Source organism: Cygnus atratus, chromosome 1 (genome assembly GCF_013377495.2).
Source record: "Cygnus atratus isolate AKBS03 ecotype Queensland, Australia chromosome 1, CAtr_DNAZoo_HiC_assembly, whole genome shotgun sequence".
NCBI lineage: Eukaryota > Metazoa > Chordata > Aves > Anseriformes > Anatidae > Cygnus > Cygnus atratus.
Window position 1 is genome coordinate 53792919 of NC_066362.1, and position 19171 is coordinate 53812089.

At 45.8% G+C, this 19171-nt stretch overlaps 1 protein-coding gene across 6 annotated transcripts in view; it reads left to right on the top strand.

The window, feature by feature from the left end:
• The first annotated feature begins 5655 nt into the window (after positions 1 to 5655).
• The window catches only part of MRTFA (myocardin related transcription factor A), a 93481-nt gene continuing 79965 nt past the window's right edge, over positions 5656 to 19171 (top strand). For 3 of the 6 annotated variants that reach the window (XM_050716608.1, XM_050716644.1, XM_050716653.1), the window contains exons 1-2: positions 9422 to 9479; positions 13463 to 13526. In XM_050716608.1, coding sequence (XP_050572565.1) covers positions 9430 to 9479; positions 13463 to 13526 — 114 coding nt within the window. In that variant the 5' untranslated portion in view covers positions 9422 to 9429. Of the gene's footprint in view, positions 5736 to 9421; positions 9480 to 13462; positions 13527 to 19171 lie in introns of those variants that run through there. The other 3 variants (XM_035551697.2, XM_035551696.2, XM_035551690.2) reach the window with 3 other exon arrangements.

Genomic DNA, 19171 nt, shown 5'->3' on the forward strand with positions numbered 1-19171 from the left:
CTGAGAGGCTGCATTCCCCAGATGGCATTAGCACTCGCTCTTTTTTCCTTTCATTTGATTCCTCTTTTCCCAGACATAAATCAGAATACTCTCGTTTCTCTCCAGAGCTTCCCCCCTCTGCTGCTTTTAATATATGTTTTAAAGCACATTTTAAAACGTTCGTTATCACAACTGTAAATCCTGTCATTAAGGCCGGAAGGCTGAACATTATCCTAACAGATCCTGCCCAGACTGCAGAGGGTTTTGGAGATCCCAGGCAAGGCAGTCGGTTTGTGGTAAGGAGATAGAGGCAGACCGAGGCAGGAGACAAACCTGCAGCCAGGTTGGCAAATATTCAGCGTGCGCCGCTGTCATGCCCCACAACTTCCCGTGCTCTCCTGTGAAGCGTATTCATCTTGGCACTGCTGAATTCCTCCTCAGGGGAATATTTAATGCAGCTAGGGTGATGGGCAAGACCAAAACACTGAGGAAATACTTTCCCAGTCGATAGTGATTACCATCCTGTGCTAAGTTCTGCCTTCACGGTCTTCTTGCTTTAAAGCCCTTGAGGTCTTGGTGGCACCTGGCCTCTGCTGGGCCTCTGGGTGGCTCTGGGATGGCAAGCTGTCCTCTGGCACCTCTGCCAGAGCAGGACCCCACGGGGCTGCTGCACCTCTTCCTTCTTCACAGCAAGCTGCTGGTAAAGGATGCACCAGAAACCCCTCCCCAGCTCCCTCAGTTGCTTTTCACAAGCTCTTGGTGCACTCCACATGCCTCTGAGGAACGGATAAGCTACAGCAACCAGCGCAAATGCAACCTTAGGTGTTAAATCATGGGGATATAAAACTGGATACAGACCTCTTCTGCTGGTAGTCATGTATTTGGATCACTGGGATATTACTGACACATAATCTCAGTGTTTCAGTTCTTCTGAGGTCAGATCTGAACACCGAATAGCAGAATAACAAGCCCGGTCCTCTAAATTTAACATCTTTTTGAGACAATCATCTGTTTTGCTCTCGTTTAAACATTAAAAGCCTGGCAAAAGGGTACTCTCTCTGTATAGTAAGTTGCCTCAAGTCCAACGCAAGGAAACCTACTTTCTATTGCAAGTCATTGCATTGCATCTGTAGATCCCAAGCAGTTTACACGGGAAGGCCACAGTCATCAGACCTGGTAGGTCAAAGCTTTGCCCAATATCACGATGCGGCAGTGGAGGGAAGAAGCCTCCGAAACTAGGACATGAGGAAACGGTCTCAAGTTATCCCAGGGGAGGTTTAGATTTCATATTAGGTATAATTTATTCACAGAGAGGGTGGCTAAGCATTGGAACAGGCTGCCCAGGGAAGTGGTGGAGTCCCCATGCCTGGAGGTATTCAAGAGATGTGTAGACGTGGCACTAAGGGACATGAGTTAGTGATGGGACTCGGCAGGTCACGTTGATGGTTGGACTTGGTGATCTTGAAGGTCTTTCCCAACCTAGGTGATTCTATGATTCTGTGACAAACATGTTTCCTAAGCCTTCTTCTAATGCTTTATCCAGTCATTATGAACAGACCAAAAGCCCAAATCTTCACACGCTGTGCGGTTAGGAAGGTAATATTCGTAACATCTGAAGAACACGTCGCCTCAAGCTGCACAGGAAGGCCAGCGTAGGATTAGCGATTTCCTGTGTCGTTGCCTATTGCAATACTGTGGGAACAGACCTGGGAGGCAGTGAAACACAATTAGGGAGTCAGCCCGGGGCAGTGGGCAGGAAATGGGGCTTGGAGACACACACGGCATGAAACCCTCCTACTGCGGCTCCCCTCTGAGGTTTGGGGAAGCTGCGTTCATTGCCGGTGAGTCACATGCAGCTGGACATCGTGAGTGTGGCTCCACCTATGGGAAGCAGTAAAATACTACAATAACCCCAGAATTTCTCGAGTGAGTTGCTGTCCCCATCCTTTCGGCCCGAAAGATTGTGGCCAGCCTTCAACTTTTCCCGGGAACCACAGCGCATTTTGACCACGGCGCTTTTGCATCAAGGAGTTTTGTGAAGTGCGTTGTTCCCTACGGTAAAGTCTTTCCTACCTGTGGAGCCCAACTTGAAAGCCACAGCCTTAAGTTAATAATTCATGTCTTCTTTGACAGAAGACACTGCAATTATTACAGTTGAACTCTGATACCATTCCACACACTTCTTATATGCACTTACCACTTCCTCAAACATTTTTTTTTTTTTTAAATCAGAAATTCTTGTGCTTACTGTTTGCCAGAAAGAAAAGGATCTTTCCAGAAAATCCTTACCGAGATAGAAGAAACGGTTGTCTGTAATGCTTTGAACATGGACATCAAACTACTTCTCTAAGAGGTTTATGTCCTCTCTTCTTTCTCAAAATGCATTTGTACCAAGGGAATTATACGACAGCAGCCAGCAATTGATGTGCAGGACGTGGAAAATAAGAACGAAACCATGCAAAGAACATGATTCAGTCAAAAATGTGAGTGTGGCTGGCCTCTCTGAAGGCAAGGAATCATGTCAGATGTTTCCTCCCATCGCCTCTTATTCTTGCTTGTCAGGACGTGATTAAACAAGACTGAGAACATACCATCCCCTCCTAGTTTTACAACACACAGCAGTGTAAACACAGCAGGACTCTGCTCTCCATTAGGAGCCCAGTCTCCAGCCTCCAGAGCCCACTCCTCCTCCTCTGCACCCTAATACATGTACTTGAACTCCAGTACCTGCTTCTGCACCCTCCTCTTCCTCTCCCTGCCCATCCCTGAAGGCTCACCCTCCTCGTCAACCTCTGCCCATGCAGCCTGCGAGAGAAACGTGGGCTCCGTAGGCTCTGGCGCGAGGCCACACAGAGATCTGCCGAGCTCCAGTGATTGAGTGACTGGCATTATTCTGTCTGGCACAAGAGCTCATCCATCCTTGATGCAGGCAATTCTGGCCCAGCAGAAGCTCTCCGTGTACATCTTGCCAGAGCTGCTGGGAGAAAAACACCACAGAGGTGGCTTGCCTTGCAGCCCAGGTTGGTGTCTTGCAGGAGCCTGGCCGTGGCGCCCATTTTGTGGCCCATGCAAACCTCTGGAAAACTTGGGATCTGCTGAGCTGCTAAGATGCGTGTAACTGCTCAGAAGAGAAGCTCGCAGAATTCATTCGTTGCAAAATTTGTACATATATATTGTAAGCTGGATCGGCTCGCTGTGCCCACCAGGTTCTTTCCTATTTAATTTGTCCACCAACACAAGGCAAGACAATAAATATTCTTAGGCGCGTTCAGAGTTGTTGGCTCATTGAGGTTTCTTTAATAGCTTGCGATTTTAAGCAGAGTCATCTTTAAATGGCTGAAGGCCATTCAGGCTTTAATGTTAAACTGAGTGTTGAGCCATTTTAAGAACTTTATCTTTAGAAACATTCTTAGGGACACCTTTTAGCTTTGTTCTCTTTTGGTGCTTTTTTTCTGCACTCCTTGTGCTTTTCTTTAAAGAGAAGTGAAATCTAAATGCAAAACTGTCAGTGATGACTAAGACATCAAGTCTGGAAAATCAAAACATTTCCGTGCAAGACTCCGAGCTCAGTTGCTCATGGTAGGCACCCAAAAGTAACTTGATTTTATAATTCTGCAGCTGAGTTCAGAACTGCACTTAGAAGGAGTTTCACTCCAACTAGGTTGAGTTCTGCTGTATTCTGTTATACTTCACTGGTGTTTTCTTTGCTGAATGTAAACATTCATCTAGCATTAAATCAAATGGAAGACATTTAATATACTTGATGTGCTTCCCTAACAAATAGCACAGACTGTTCTTACTCATATGTTCATAAAATATGAATTTAGTTCATTCATTATAAATTTTAAGAAAACTGAAAGCTACTGAAAATAACAAACGGGCCTTCAAAACTAAAACGAAATACAGCTTATATGTAATATGCATCCTTCACTTTTGATTATTCCTGCTGAAAACAGTAAGCTTTTATGGCAAGCATATTTCTTTCTGTTTTTCTCCACTGTATGTTTATCAAGGTCTGTAAATACCCTTGGAACTGTAGAAATCCGCAGTAGTAGACACTGAAAGCAATCAGTAATGTGTAGAGTATGTAAATCAGTAGTGGCGTTAATAAAGCCATGAAACCTAATCACAGAAATGAAGGGAACGATTTCCATCTTTTAAATGTTCATCTGTTTGAAGGAGGATATGGCTAGGCGAGCAGCACTCCGGCTTGTGAATTGGAAATGCTGGCATAGCTGTGAGCTCTGCCACCAATTTGTCATACGCATTTGGGCACATCATTTCTCCCCTTGCACCGTAAACAGATCCATTAACAAGGATCCTAAGCAAATGATTTCAAGAACAAGCAAGACACCATTGTTGGTAAAACCGGCAACGTGAACCAGAAAGACAACTGCACTTTCTGATCTGCTAGGAGCATTTCTCTCAGATCCCTAACGTGCTATTCTTAGGAAACATGGGAGAAAAGGAAGGTAAATATTCCTGACTTGTCATTAAACCTAAGACTCCCAGAAATACCATCATCCATGGGAACATTTCATGCTTTTGACTTTACTCTTTCACTAAACTACCTCTGGAGGGCTAACCCTGCCAAAGAGCACGGAGAAGAATTATGTTACGATCGAGATTTATGTGCACAGCCAGAGCCCAACTGGGTCCTTGGGAACGAAAAGCTAAGAGCCGTAAATGTCAGGGCTGGAAACTAGGGCGAGATACCGGTGGGCTGGCAGGAACCGGCAAACTCCTCGGTCCTTCTCAGCACCCCCGTCTCATCGAGCCCCGTCTCATCCGTTTTATAGGTTGATCGCGCGTGGCACAGGCATTTTTTCCTAACTACTTCACGTGCATTGCTGTGCGGTTATATCACGGCCTCCAGCGCTTTCGGCTACTGGAGGGGACGCAGCGAGGCGCGCCTCGGCCCCGTCACACCGTTAGCCGTGCCGTAGGTTCGCAGCCCCCCCTTTTGCTCCGAGCCATGCCCCGCGCGAGGCAGCCCACCTGCGGGCCCCACCGCCTGTGGCGCCATCCCACCCCGCTCAACCCTCGCCCTGGGCGCGGAGGCGTCCCCCATTTTGATCTCTTCCCACCCCCCCCCCCTTTTTTTTTTTTCGTGGTTCCCCGCTTGGAGGAAGGCAATGGGGCTCTTTTGGAAGAAAGGGCACCTTTCCCCCCCCCCAAACCGGGCTGCTGGGAGCTACCAGCCGCTAGAGGTCACGGGCAGCGCTCGCTGTCCCCCTGCCGCCTCCCCTGGGGAGCTCTGGGCCGCCCCCCCGGGGTCCCCAAAACAACACCGACGCCAATGACAATAACGCCCCCCCCCCCCCCCCGTGCAGGGCCACAGGCGCAGCGCTGGCCCTTTAACAGGAGGCCCCCTCCCTTCCCCACCCCGCCTCGCCCTCCCCTCCCCTCCCCTCCCACCGCCAATGACATCACTCCCCTCCTCCCCATTGGCTGCCGGCCCTGTCAGTCACCCCTCTCCGTCCCCGCCCCCCTCCCCTTCGCCCTGCCTCGGGCCCGTTAGCTTCCCCAGGTGCTCTCCCCCCATTGGCGGGCCGCCGTGGCGCTCACCCTCTCGTCTCCCCGCTGATTGGCGGGGGCCGGCGAAGGCAGGGAGGCGGGGGGCGGGCGCTTCCGCGGTTGCGAGGCGCCGGGCGGCGGCGGCGAGGCCGGGCTGCCCGCGGGGGGGGGGCGCGTGCTCGGCGGCGGCGGCTCCGCCAGGGGCGGGCGGGGCCGGAGCGCGATGGAGCGGTGAGCGGGTGAGTGCGGGGCGACGGCGGGGCAGGAGGGACGGGGGGGGGGCGGGCGGGCCGGGGAGAGGGCACCGCACCCCCTCGCAGCCCCCTCCCCGAGAAAATAAAAAAAAAAAATTATATATAAGATTTTTTTTTTTTTCACCCGTTTTTGCTGGTTTTTACCCCAGTTTTCAAGCGCGGGGGCGGTGACGGCAGCGTGCCGGGCTTGGTGCCTCCCCTCACGCCCCCTGCCAGGCTGGGTTTTACCCCGAAATAAAGGTGCGGGGCCGGGGGGCTGCCAGAGGGGCGCCCCTTTATATGGCCCCGCTCGCTGGTGGAGCCCCCGGCCCCTTCTGTATGGCCCCCGACCCCCTCTATATGGCCCCCCGACCCCTTCCGTGCTGCCCAGGTGGCGCACACCCTGCTGGGACCCCTCCCGCACACCCCGCATCGCCCCAGCTGTGTCCTTGTGGGGCCTTTCCTGGGGTCAGGATGGGCCCCGCAGTGGGTTTTGGGGTTTGTCGTCGCGGCACCGCTTCCTTTTGGTGTCCTGGCCGTGCCCGACAGCATCAGGGGCTTGGTCCTGAAGCAGCACGGTAGCCTTCCCTCGGTGGTAAGTAGGTTTTGAGGGCTTAATGGTGCTTCTGGGTAAAGCTGTAGCTTCTTTGCGGGATCTGGGAAGCCGAAACGTGCCTTTTATTTCTTGGTAAGATCTGAAGACGTGACTCTGAGCATTAAGAGAACGTAAAACGTGGTTATTTGGGGCCAAATGTGTCCGTCCAGCCATTTCTAGCTCAGGCATTGGGCAAACTCAGCTTTAAATTTGCGTTTGACGTTCAAGGTGAGGTAGCCGTGCCTTAGCCGGCTCACTGAACAGAGGCTTTCAGTACGTGTGTTGGTTTTAATTCCAGGTAAATACACGCTTCCAGCACTGATTTCAAAGCGTACCTCGCTGCTCGCACAGAAAACATCAGCAAGTTTCAGTAAAGACACCGTTAAAATCTGTCCCGTAGCACTGCCAGACGTGCGGTGCCTTTGGGTCTTCATAAGCCTTTCTAAAAATACTTCAGTCGCTTCTGGATAGGAAATGAGGGGGTACCCACTCGTTCTCATTTGCTGCGGTCATTATACGAGTGAGCTAATAGTTGTGATTAAGTAGAGGCTAACAATAGATTTAAACATAAGTGTGTGATCTGAAGCTGACTGCGAGCTCCTTTTCTGTTCTTTAGCTTTGGGCTTTCTGCTGAAAGGAGAAAGAGACTCAGTAAAGCGAATGCCATAAGCTTTTCACAAGTGGGTGAATTTGCTCTTCTTAATCACCAGATATTAACTTACCGAGTCCTTCCTCACTCGTAATTTAGATACCAAATGTGAATTCAGGAAAACACAGTGAAATACTGCCAGTTGTGGCTTCTTGGGCATCATACTGCTCCGTACAAAACGTAAGTAGTGCTTTGTGGGCTGATTCCAGCAGTTGCAGAAGCAGCTTTCGTTTCCATTCAGCTGAGGCTAAAACATCCCCGCTCTAATATTAGTGTGCGGGGAAAACAAAACACCAACAACCAAACACACAAGTCCTTAGGCAGCAAGCAGATCATTAAGTACAATGCAAAGAGAGGGAGTGCAGAAGACGTTTTTACGTGGGGCTAAGAGGATATGGCAGCTGTCCAAAAGCATGCTCTCATAGAATGCTGACTTTTCTTCCCCTTCAGTATGAAATAATGGGAAACTCTTGGGTTTGGGGAGAAGTGCTTGCTTGTGATGGTGAAGCAGCATTGCTTTTCACAGACCCTTTCACCTCGGAATCTCCAGGTGAAACGCACGTTCAGGCAATCAAAATAGCCCGTAATTTAATGAAAACAAAAAAAGCCCTACTGGATTTCCTTCACCACGATTCCCCTGTTGTGTGGTGTACGGTGGGTTGGGGAAAAGGGGGCTGTTACTAGGAATAGGGGAGGATCAGAGCAAAAAGCTTTGGATGTTAGAGTAAAAGCAGATCCGTTCTTGGCACGTGCCAAAACGTTATCACAAGATTAATTGTTGCGCTCATTTGGAACGTGCGAGGTTTTTACCCAAAAAGCACAATTTGTAGTAATTCTCAGTCTTCTGTCTTCCCTCCGTACACTCAGCTGTCCTTCCTGTGTTCTGGATGACATAATCTGACTGTCTCGTTATCTGTTTACTTCTGGTAACTCAGTGTTATGAGTAAGATCCCTTTTGAAGAGTACAGTTAATTTCTTCTGCTTAAAAAGAGGTAACAATTAGCACATCTTACTGCAGTTACGCAATACTGTGCCTTTAAAGAATTTTTATCAACCATGTCCTGAGGGTCAGTGTCTTTTTCCTGAGAAACTGTTGAAGAGGAAGCAGAAAAAAACAACTGTTCAGCAGTCTGAAACCGTCAAACACCTACACTGGGAAAGCCAAATCTAATTATTTCCTGCTGGACGCATTGCTGAACTGAGACTGAAGACAGAGGATGTGGTTACACAGACGTTTCTTTTAGTATTGGGGCTGTCTTGAAAAGCTCGTATTCCCATCTGCTTTTTTTTTTTATTTTTTTCCATCATGCGCCGTCACCTCGGCAGTGACGGTGTCTGCGGGGCCACGCGCTGAGGCAGGTTAGGAACCCGATTTTTAATCTCTGTGCTTTCTGTTGCTCTGCCCCCAGCCCCAGAATGAAAGCTAGGGGAGGGGAGACGGAAGGCATAAATGGAGCAGAGGGGAGGGAACGCAGAAGCTGATCAGTGAGTGCTGGGGCTGAAAGGAGCATTTTTTCCGAGCCAGAGCCTAAAACTGTTCCTGTGACTCTTCTTTTATGCGTGTGCGTCAGATGGATGCAATGGATGGGGCTGTGTCAATTCCCAACCTCTGGTTCCTTTGTCAAACACTCCCCTGGCGCTCCAGGGAGATAACGTGAGGTTCGTGTGTACATTTTACCTCCCCTCCTCTGAGTGCTTTATGGAGTGCAAACACGGCTAAGTGGCTCCTTCAAGGGAAATGAATGGCATTGGGGTGAGGACGGTTTACATTACCGGGCTTAGGTATGTCACGGTGGTCGGTCAGGGCGTTGGGATTTTTAAATGCAGGTCGTCCTTGTGGAGGGCAAATGATGCATGCAGCTTACACAGGAATCTGCCATCAGTCTGATCCAGCGGTTGCAGACATTAAGAAACAATGCCGGTCGCCGTAGCTCAATTTTCTGTGAGCCTTTTCTATTTCTGATCTGAGATCCTTATTTTCCACACAGTTAAATCTGAGCTTGTCGCTGAGCAAGGTGCTGCAGTTGTTTAAATGATGCTTTAATATTTAACGAATCGAAGCAATGAATTTAGCTGCTGCGGCAGTCCTTTCCCCCTTCCTCTCCCATTTTCTCTTGGCAGCGTGCAGTTTCTTGTGTGAAGAAATATTTTAGATTCAGGCACACAGCCATATCGATAACATCTCTGCATGAACGTGGAATTTAACACATAGTCACGAGTCGTCTTAAATCTTGCAAGCTAAAGGCTGAGCTTTTAATTGGGGGTTTCCTTTTGTACCTTAACCTCATGCCATCTCTTTGCCTTTGCTCTCCTACCACAAACTAGCATGTCAACTACTTCTGCTTATCCTTCTTAATTAAGCTGTGCTCCCTCTTTCAGCTCCTTTTGGCCCTGCCGATCCAGAAAAGCAGGGTTTTCGTGGAGCACGGCAGGAGAAGCGTGGTAGCTGCTGCTGCATGCACCGGCACGTTATTTGTCAACAGCTGATCAGCGGGGCTGCCTCCCTGTGAGTTCCTAACTCATGGAAATAAGAATTTGCTCCTGGACACAGTCAGGAACTGCTGCTGCTGTCGCCTGTGCTCGCTGTGGGTGCATACTCAAGTGTGTGTGTGTCACGATACAGGAGCCGCTGGCATGAAGCAGTGCAGAAAATTCTTTATTTTCTTATCCTCCAGTGAGGCAAATAGATGTGCAGAGTGCACGTTGTCTTCAGAGCCCCTTTATGGCAGGGAGATGGAAATAGGATATCTACTTTTGAGAAATTAGTTTTGGTTCGGGACAAGAGCCTACATCACAGATTGTTTCATCCCTAAATTATTGCTTCCTGTGATATATGGCAATTACAGCTAGGCGTGCAGGGCTGCGTGCACTGCGGTTCCTTGAGTTCTACCCCCTCCGAGGCTTCGTAGAGACACTTAGGATATGTTTTCACTGCACAATTGATCCCTGCAGTTGACACCCTGTTTAGCCTTACTCAAATGAGATCATCCTTTACACACAGCCATACCCATGTTATGATGAACTCATTCTTTCTGCAACTGTTTATAAGTGTGAAGGTACAGAGCTGAGCTAAACTCAGACGGGATTCACTTTCTGTCACTTGCCGGGGAACTTTCCCTTCCTTTGTCAGGAAGCTGTTGGAGAAGCACTGAGGTGCTCTACTTGGATGATACTTTTAAAAAATATTTCTATTTTTGCCCCCTCTTCTGATCTTATAACGATAGAAGAAGTTTCCCAGGAAAATGTGATTGCAATTTGTGTTTTTATTTCTATTCCGTTGGGTAAGATGGGCTTGGTTTATGATGGTTTTAGACCTGGGAGAGATGGTTTCAAACCTGGGAGAGAGGTTTTTCTGAGCTGTCGGTAGGGCCAGGTTAACGTTAACCCTAACGTAACTCTAAAACCCTAACGTCTCTCTAAATTCTCCCCCTTCCATCCAGTCAGGCATGCTTTACAGGAACACCTCGAGCTTGAACCTTTTGAAAGCCTCCGTCTGAGAGGCAGCGTGACTGTTAAAGAAGGGCTATGAACTCGCGTTGCCGTGTTCAGACCAGACTCGCGAATCATGTCAGGGTGGTTGTGTGCTGTTCAGACGTGCTCCAGCTCCCCCAGTCACCAGCGAAGGCAATAAGCCATCGTAATCACTGGAATAGCAGCCATTTGGCTTGAACATGTAAACACTGACATGTAAACATTTCCATTGGATGGAGAAGTTTATCAGCGAGATGAGACTTCTGCATTTCTCAGAGATGACACTGTTTTTTCTTCCGAAGATCTAGGACGGTCGAATTTTCCTGCGTTGACTAGTCAGAGGAAGAAGGACTGGAGGAGTGTTTTGATTGTGCTATGAGCAAAGAATAGCTAAAGCAGCTTAACTGGGGAATTTTGCCAGAAAATGTCTCAGTTATCAGGTTAATCTTTGCTCACTGGCTGCAGTGCAGAAGGAGCAGTGAGGAGCTTACCTTTCCATTACAGTTGTAAGGCTGTTTTGGGAAGTTTTGGTAAAGTTTGGCGTGATGATTTGAAGGCGGGGTGTGTCGGTTTTCTCTTCCATCTTCAAGCTGGATTGAAATTTCAGGGGATGACTGGATAAGGGTAACAATAGAACAGTTATACCTGCAGCATCTCGTACTTGAACGGCACACACAGCAGAAAAAAAAGTTGCGGACTGTCCGTGCCCATGGCAAGCCAGTTTATAGCCCGCTTAGGGTTCTGATGGCTAAACAGTCAATTGCATGTTTGCAACGCTTTAACCACCTGCTAAGATTGAGCAGGGATTTCCTTGACAAATAGAGCTGGAAGTTTTAAAGTTGGCCTTTTATTGTCCAGGGTATCTGGAATAAAACTACTTCCTAGTAGAGGAAGGAAGATGAATATTGTCCTGGAGGGTGCGTTATGCGTGGGAGAACAAGGATCCCTGGACACCTGAGGATGCTAAGGGAAATGTTGGAAACTTAGAGGGGAGTAAATAAACCAAGGCAAGGAAATTACTAAAATAATCTGTCCTGTTTTCTGAGTGTGTGCTTGTGTGATACACAGTTAGGGACCAGCCAGCAGAAATCTTCAAATGAAATGCATCTCTTAACTTGGCCGCACCTTCACGTATGAAAAGTGTTTTCAGGGTACCTGGGTCTCCAATAATAAATAAATAAATCCCATTCAAACCAAACAATGCCAAAAACTTGCTCTGGAGTAAAGGTTTAATACATAGATAAATTTCATTCATGCACTTACAGTTTGTGATTAAAAAGAAATAAAAAAACTGCCACACAAGCCAACATTCAGTATCTAAATTTTGATGTTACGTGCTTACTGCTGTCAGAAGAATGCTTCAGCAAACTTATTTTATGAAATTACGTGAAAAAGCATTTTTTCATCAGGTTTACTATCCTTGTAGAAGACTTCCCTTGACTTCTTGAGGCTTTAAAACCAAGGCATTTTTGTCCTTACCTTTTAGGCAATCTAAGATTCACAATTCTGTTTTTAAAAAAAGTACAGTGTAATATGTATGTGGTTTATATCCTTTTATTATTATCATATCTTAATTACAGTTATATCAGTTTGGCTGCTTTATTTAAAAAAAAAAAAAATATTACTCTTGTTATGGGTTCCCTCGTTAAATTAAGTGGTTGTAAGTAAGTAATTCTAAACATGGCCTCGTTGATGAGCACTGTAAGAGGTGGCAGGATGACTTGTTGGTTCTATGTCAGAGCCATGATAAATGTAGTGCTGACACCTTTTATTCACGGAAAAGTTAAAACTGTCTCTGTGAAAGGGATTGTGAGGGAAGCTTCTGACGTTGTAGCATCTTTCCTTTCATTTATGTGTATCAGTATTGTAAACCCCTTCTCCTGCAGGTTGTTAATTGGATGAGGGTTGACCAAGTGGATGTGCAATTTGTTACCTGTATCAGTGAGCTCCTTCAAATTTTGTGATACTCTGACTATCTGAGCATCTCTGGTCATTCTTTCCTCAGTCTAATTGGTGTAGTTGGTCTCATCCTGTCAGATGTTGGTGTCATATACGGCTCTCCCTCTCCCCCCCACTTTCTTCACTCCAGCTGTGTTAACACTTGTGTCCGAAGCCCATTCATTCTCAAGTTTATATTTGGGGAGGTTCCTGGGTTTCGTTTTTCTCTTATTGACAGGATATCGTAGCATCCCAGCTGTACTTCTGTGTGCCAGTAGAGTGCTGCTGGTGTCTAGGAGGCCCTAAAGTCTGAAAAGCCCAGAAGAGAAAATGGAATGGAAATTTTTGTATTAAAACCTTCACGTGATTTGTTCTATGAACGTGGCCTACGGAAGTAGGAGTAAAAGTATGACAGCTACAAATCAACTTCCGACCCTTTATATCGCTGTTTGAGAGAGGTTTTCCAGAGCCTCTGAAGTAATTATTTTCTAGTCAAGTACAGCTGTGCACGTGTGTTAAAACTGTATTACAAAGAGAAATGGTTGTGTTACTCCAATGCACTTAGGATTTTTAAAGTGTGGGGCATGGTTCCCTCTCCCCACCTCTCTCCTATAAGATTCCCATTGCAGTCTTGGCAAATCAGTGTACTTTTTTTTAAACCTGTCCCTGTTTTTCTTTGGATGGATAACATGGTGTAATAAACTAGTCATAACAGTCTCCAACTTCTACCGTCTAATGTTTAAGAATTATTTCAGTACAAGGACGGTAAGATTGAGTGTATCATTTGGTGAGTATCCTGGCTTGGTGAATCTCAAACAGTGCATTCTTCAGAACTGCCAAAGCAATAGTCCTAAAGTAAAAGTTCTGCCCTGGAAGTAGCGTGGGTATGTATATTCCAGCGTGGCAGTCTTTATTTTCAGTCCAACTTCCGTCGTGTGTGCCAAAGTAATTAAAGATAATGAAAAAAAAAAAAGGAAACCCAGATGTAGGACTTGCTCCTTTACTCTTAAAGGAGAGAATGGGCTGTGATGGTTGTTTTTTTTGAAGATCCCTGAGCATGTGTCCTCTTTTCCATTTCAGTGACTGGGGAGAGAGCTGCTGGCATGGAAGTGAGCTGGGTTTGTCCGTGGGAACTGTGAGTAAGGTATGTATTGTGTTCTCTTTGCTATCTTCACTCTGCACCTTTTGTTCGTATGTGCTGAACTGAAAATCACACAGTGCTCACTAAACATGAGGGTTAGTAGCATACTGAAGGGAGGACATTTTGCAGTGGTACTGGTAGGAGGTGTGACAGCAGTCGGGTAAGGACTTGGTAGTGTAGAGCGTAAATGTACTCTTGTGCCCTTTTCATTATTGCCTAGCAATTGGTCAAGTTTGTCACAAGTTAGCTTGTGCTGCGTTGCAGACTTCTCTCAGTGTTTTGCCTGCACGTTTTTTTATGATACTTGGATAGCTAGCCTGATTTATTCAAGTATATAAAGGCAGACAATTGCGATTGTTTTACATACAGTAAAACTGTAATGTCTGCCAAGATGTAACTGAGATTACCATGATACAGTAGTGCCCCAAAGAGAAGATGATATATTCAGACATTATTTGTAGTCCCAGGCTGCGTCTTACAGTAAAGAATAGAGAAACATTTTAATCTACTCCAGCACCAGAACTCAAGTCCTGTTTCAGCTGTCCTTCCTGTGCTGGCTCTTAGTATTCTTGCTTCAAAGAAAGAATACGTTGGCCTGTTATTTTCCATACTGGAGGTCAAGTTTGTTATTCTTTGAATTGGCAAAGTACAGCAGCAGTAGCAGTATTCCCCATCACCATCACCCTGCCACGTTACCCACGTTCATTAGATTTACATGTCAGGAAGCACCTCTTGAGTGCTTAATACTTTTCAATAAACTGTTTAGCTTAGACAAGGCAGTAGTATTGATACGTGCTTCCGTATGAATCACTGAAGAAAATTCTTACCTATTTTTCAGTAGTGGGGAATGTTAGGGGGTGGAAAGTCGGCTCTCACAGGGGAAAAAGGGAACAGAAGATCTGGTAACTCAGTCTCAATTGCTGGGCTTCCACTTAAACGAATGTCATGCCACTAGCTGCGTTGGGAGGTGCCAGTAAATTCAGAGAAATTTGGTTTCCACACCCAGTGTCTATTGATGGGGAGGAGAAGCAAAGTCAATTCAGATTGGTCTAATTTTTGTAGACAGCCTCGTACTGTCATGACTAAAGAATGCGGCTGGGATCAGAAAACTTCTTGCAGTCTCCGTTTCAAGCTTTGGTTTCACACTAGACCTAACATGGGGTAACTGAAAGCTGCCGCTTTTCGGTGGGCCACATTCCTCTGTTTTTTTTTGGTACCCTGTCTAATGAATCTGTAGTCGTAGGTTTCGGACGGTTAGCATGATGGACAACAAGCATTTTTCAAGGTGTAGCTTTCCATCAAGAAACAGTGTGCTGAGCTGACTTGCTCTGTGGCTGCAGTCACTGGATTTGAAGCACAGAAGGCGAGAACTTAATTTAAAATTGAGGTGAGAGGAGAGAATGGAGGTCCATATATATATTCTAAATCATAACCCATGATCACGCTGAATTAGGCAAAATGTAAAACCAACCCTTTACTCACACAAGTGAGATGCTAAAAAAAAAAAGATCTAACCATAAACTTCTTCAGATAGTTTTAAGTTCTGCAGTTGTCTGCTGCTTTGTGCTGACATGAATACTTGTGCTGTGACACCATTCTTTTCCTTTTTTTTTCCCTTAACATTTTTTTTAAAGGCTACATTAGTTCCCTGAGTTGTCACCTTCCTAGCCCAAGTCACTGCTCTGCTATGCCCTAGATACTTCGGTCCCTGTCCCAAAGTTCAAATCTTCTGGTTGAGAGCATATTGTTTCTTGGGAAGTTTTATTTCCACTCTCCTCTTGTCCAAGGACTTTTTCTTCCAGATCTGCCCTTCAACGTGAACTCCTTCGTTCTTCCTCATCCCCTCAGTTTTCCTGCCATGAATTCCTGAGCTGAAGCTCGCATCTGGCTGCAGATCATCAGCATTCCCTTTTCCAGTTTGCTGCAGCCTCCTTGCTGCCATTGATTGTTGGCATCTGTTGCCACATGCCTTTAGTGCTGGCTGAATCGAATCCATTGCTTCATCTGCTTGCCCCTATGGGGGGGGAAGGAATGCTTTGCCTCCTACATGCAGGAAACTTTAAAAAATGCACCAGATGACAATTGCAAGGAAGTCGGACAGAAGGTGGTGAAAAACAGGCATAGAGCAATCCTGCTCTAAATACACTATAGTTCATCATGCATTTCTTTGGCACCAGCGCAAGCTTTAAACAGCTTGCTCCCTTTCGCTGCTCCCTCTGTTTTGCTGGCATAGCTTTTTTTTGTGGCCATGGTGAGCCACTCTGGGGAACAGATCCTCCTGGAAAGAAGTGGTTTTTGCTAGATTTTTTTTCATCTGGTCCAGTACATGTTGTCTCCGTAAGATTTATGCTAGTTTCACAATGAGGAAGGTATGAGAGTGGGAATGTGTAGCGGACTGCTTAAGTTGGCACTGCCGCTGGATGTTTAAGTGTGCTCTTTGACATTGCAGTTAAGCTGATCTTTCAGCGAGCTGCTGTTGCAAAGGCTGGTCAAACCTCCAGGCAGCTGTGCTCTCCTGCTTTTTCCTTTGCATCAGAGCTAGCGATTGTGCAGCCAAAGGGCAGGTCCATGGAGCTAACTGATTCTTGTACAAAATGGTTTCTAATTTTTTGCAGAGCTAGTTGTCTGACCTGAGCCTCTCTGCCTAATCTTTTGTACACCCTCAAAAGAGAAGCAGCAGAATAGCTCAGTAGGAGGAGGCTGGGTTCTCCTTTGAGCTATAAAGTTGAGCTATATCACGTCAAAGGCCTAAAATATACCAGTATACCCACAGCCACGGGAGAACCGAACATTGTGTCTTTTTTGCTTCCTTTTGTTCTTTGAACTTCAGTGAAAATTATTATTTCTTCAGTAGCTATCTTTAATCTCACCAACTAGGTGATTAATTCAACACGCTGTGAAGTATGATAGAATTATGTGTCTGTAAAGTATTTCTCTGGTTCAGAGCTCAATGTCCTTTGAAATTAGAAGGGTGTCTGCCTCATTCATGCTTTGGGCTTAATTAAGAACTTCAGAAATATGTGGAGAGTTCACTTTTTGAGCAAGGATTGTTTATTATAAACAATCATAAATATCATTATAAATATCATTGTGATTCTCAGAACTAGTTCTGATATTATCTGTTCCTTTGTGTACCCAGAGTTTCACGAGCTTGAAAGCCACAAAGTTCCTCCAAAGGTATATCGAATTGTGAAAAGTATTTCTTAAATATCTGGAATGCAAAACTACATTTCTTGGCCTGCAATTTGTGGTTTTAAGAAATGAATATTTTTAAAAGGTTTTTCAAAACCTCTTAAAGGCTTTCTATCACTTCTGGCTTGAGTAAAATGACTGCTAGTATCTCATGAAGAAAAAAACCTACGGCATGAGAAATATGGCCCGTGATGAGTGGTCTTTAAAGTCACGTGGGAGGTTGTATTTGTCTACGTGGACTTATCAACAGCAGAAATTAATGGTGTTGAGTGCTTTGCATTAGATGTGTTCTTTGGAACTTTTTCCCTTCAAGTCCTAACATCTCTATACAGATGCTCATGCCTTTTGTCTGATAAGATTTCTTGTTATTTTCTTGCTGGCCCGAGCATGCCTTCTGACTCTTGTACTGATGGATTTGCTGGAGGCAGTAGTGGAGAGGCTTCTGGGGATGCTTCAGAGATGGCCGCACTTACTGGAAGGTTACCGGCACTGTACGCACACGGATTCAGATTCCCTGGCTCAGGAAGTTGCACCCATCTGTTTCTTACCAGCATCTTTGTTCAAGTGATGCAAACACTGGATTTTTAGAAGAGACGTTGTAGGACAGTAGCTTGCGATAATGGCAAACTGGACGGCTTATGTGTTCAATTCACTGGTTTTAAACCAGAAGAAATTCATTTATTTTGCCTGTTGCTGCCTCCCTCCATCCTGATTACTGTGAAGTAAGCTGGCCGATCCATTTTGCAGAAGACAAATCATGTGCAGTATATGCATTAAAATAAAACACCGTAATGTAAGATCATCTGTCTTTAGTGGTCTGTGCAGTTTTGCTCCTTAATTTAAGGTTCCTCGGGAACACACTGATGCGTTGTCTGCATATAGTCTTTGTGACGCTCGCATTGTTGTTCACTGTGCTGTATAGACTTCAGGGGCAGAGCCATCAGTTCATCTCTCAATTAAGTGGAGGAGTAATTCTGTCAATATTTGTTGCACAGGTTCAGCTTACAGATGGGAAGCTAACTTTTTTATACAACCTTTAAGGTTCTCCTATTGGTGAGTTTTCTTTGATATCTAAAGAGAAAAGGAATATCTAACTGTGGTTTCACTCTGATCCTTACAACCTCTCAAGCTAATGTGGTGCTGCGGCTTCCATCTGCTGCAAACTTGAGTTGTCCTGAGTTGTTCTTTTGATTTGTGATGACCTGGAGGGAAATGGTTGCCTTTGGGCATGACATACCATTGTCTTCCTCTCTTCCTGTTCATTTCAAAGATGATCCACTTAAAGCCACTTTGTCCCAGATTGCCTCTTCTGTTGGCCAGACGACCTCAGCTGGCATGGTTATTTAACAGAAGGGTGCTCTTAAATTTAAAGTAGAAAAACCTGTCTTCTCAAAATAGCGCAGCTGCACACACATGCTGTTGCTGGTAACTGCTGGAGGTTGCTTAGCAATTCTTAAATTGGTAGGAAATTGGCATTACCCTGGCAACCTGGCCCCCAAAATGCAAACGAGGGAAGGCTGTTTATAGAGGTGTCCTTGCTTGATTTGAGAATTTTTACATGCATTCTCCTCTTTTTCTGTGCCTCTTTGATTTTTACTTTTTTTTTTTTTCTAATTCCTTCTTTTTAAGAGGTTTTACTCTGATCATTGAGGCTTGATAGCATAGGGAAGGTGGTACTGTTCTTTGGTTCATTTAAATACCCAATACGAAGAACTTAATTAGCAATATTCATACAATCATGGTATAAAGTCAAGCAAAGTCTGGTGCAGGAAGACCTAGAGCATGTGTCCATGTCCAACACGAATGTTGGATAGGTAAACCATATATCAACATCTTAATGTGACACTGCTACCCTAAGAAGCCGTCCTGATATCTTTTTTATTTCTTTGTACCTGTCTCCCTCGTGCTAGCCCAAGTTGTCAAGCCAAGTGTGGCTGGGTTGCAAACCAGATCAGGAACTGATGCAAATTAAAACTAGCAATTTGTGTGTGTGTGTGACCAGGTCAGATTTAGCCCGGATCAGTTCCTTGATCTGGCTCAGCCTGTGCTGGCCCACAGGAGGTGAGGAAAGAGCAGGCTGGTCTGTTTCTTTTGTAGGCAATACCAATTTAGCCTCTAACCAGAGGATGTGGTCTTGCGATAAAGCTCAGTTGATCTAAGCTTATCTCTCGCCAAAAGGGGCGGTCTTGGATGAATGCTTTTGTTGCTTCCTTGTGCTGACATTGGTGCTTGTCTGGCCTCATGGTGGGATGATTAATGGAGCTAAAAAGGTGGGCAACTAATCCTAATTCTCAATCCTGCTACCCCCCCCAGTCTTCTTTTCACTTAGCTCCATGAACGAGCTTACTGCAGGTCAGACAGGTTTCAGTACTGCACGTGTCTGTCTGCCTTGCCTTTTCACCTCGTTGGCTTTGAGCTATCCTTCAGGGATTCTGGGTGAGCAGCTCTACCAGAAG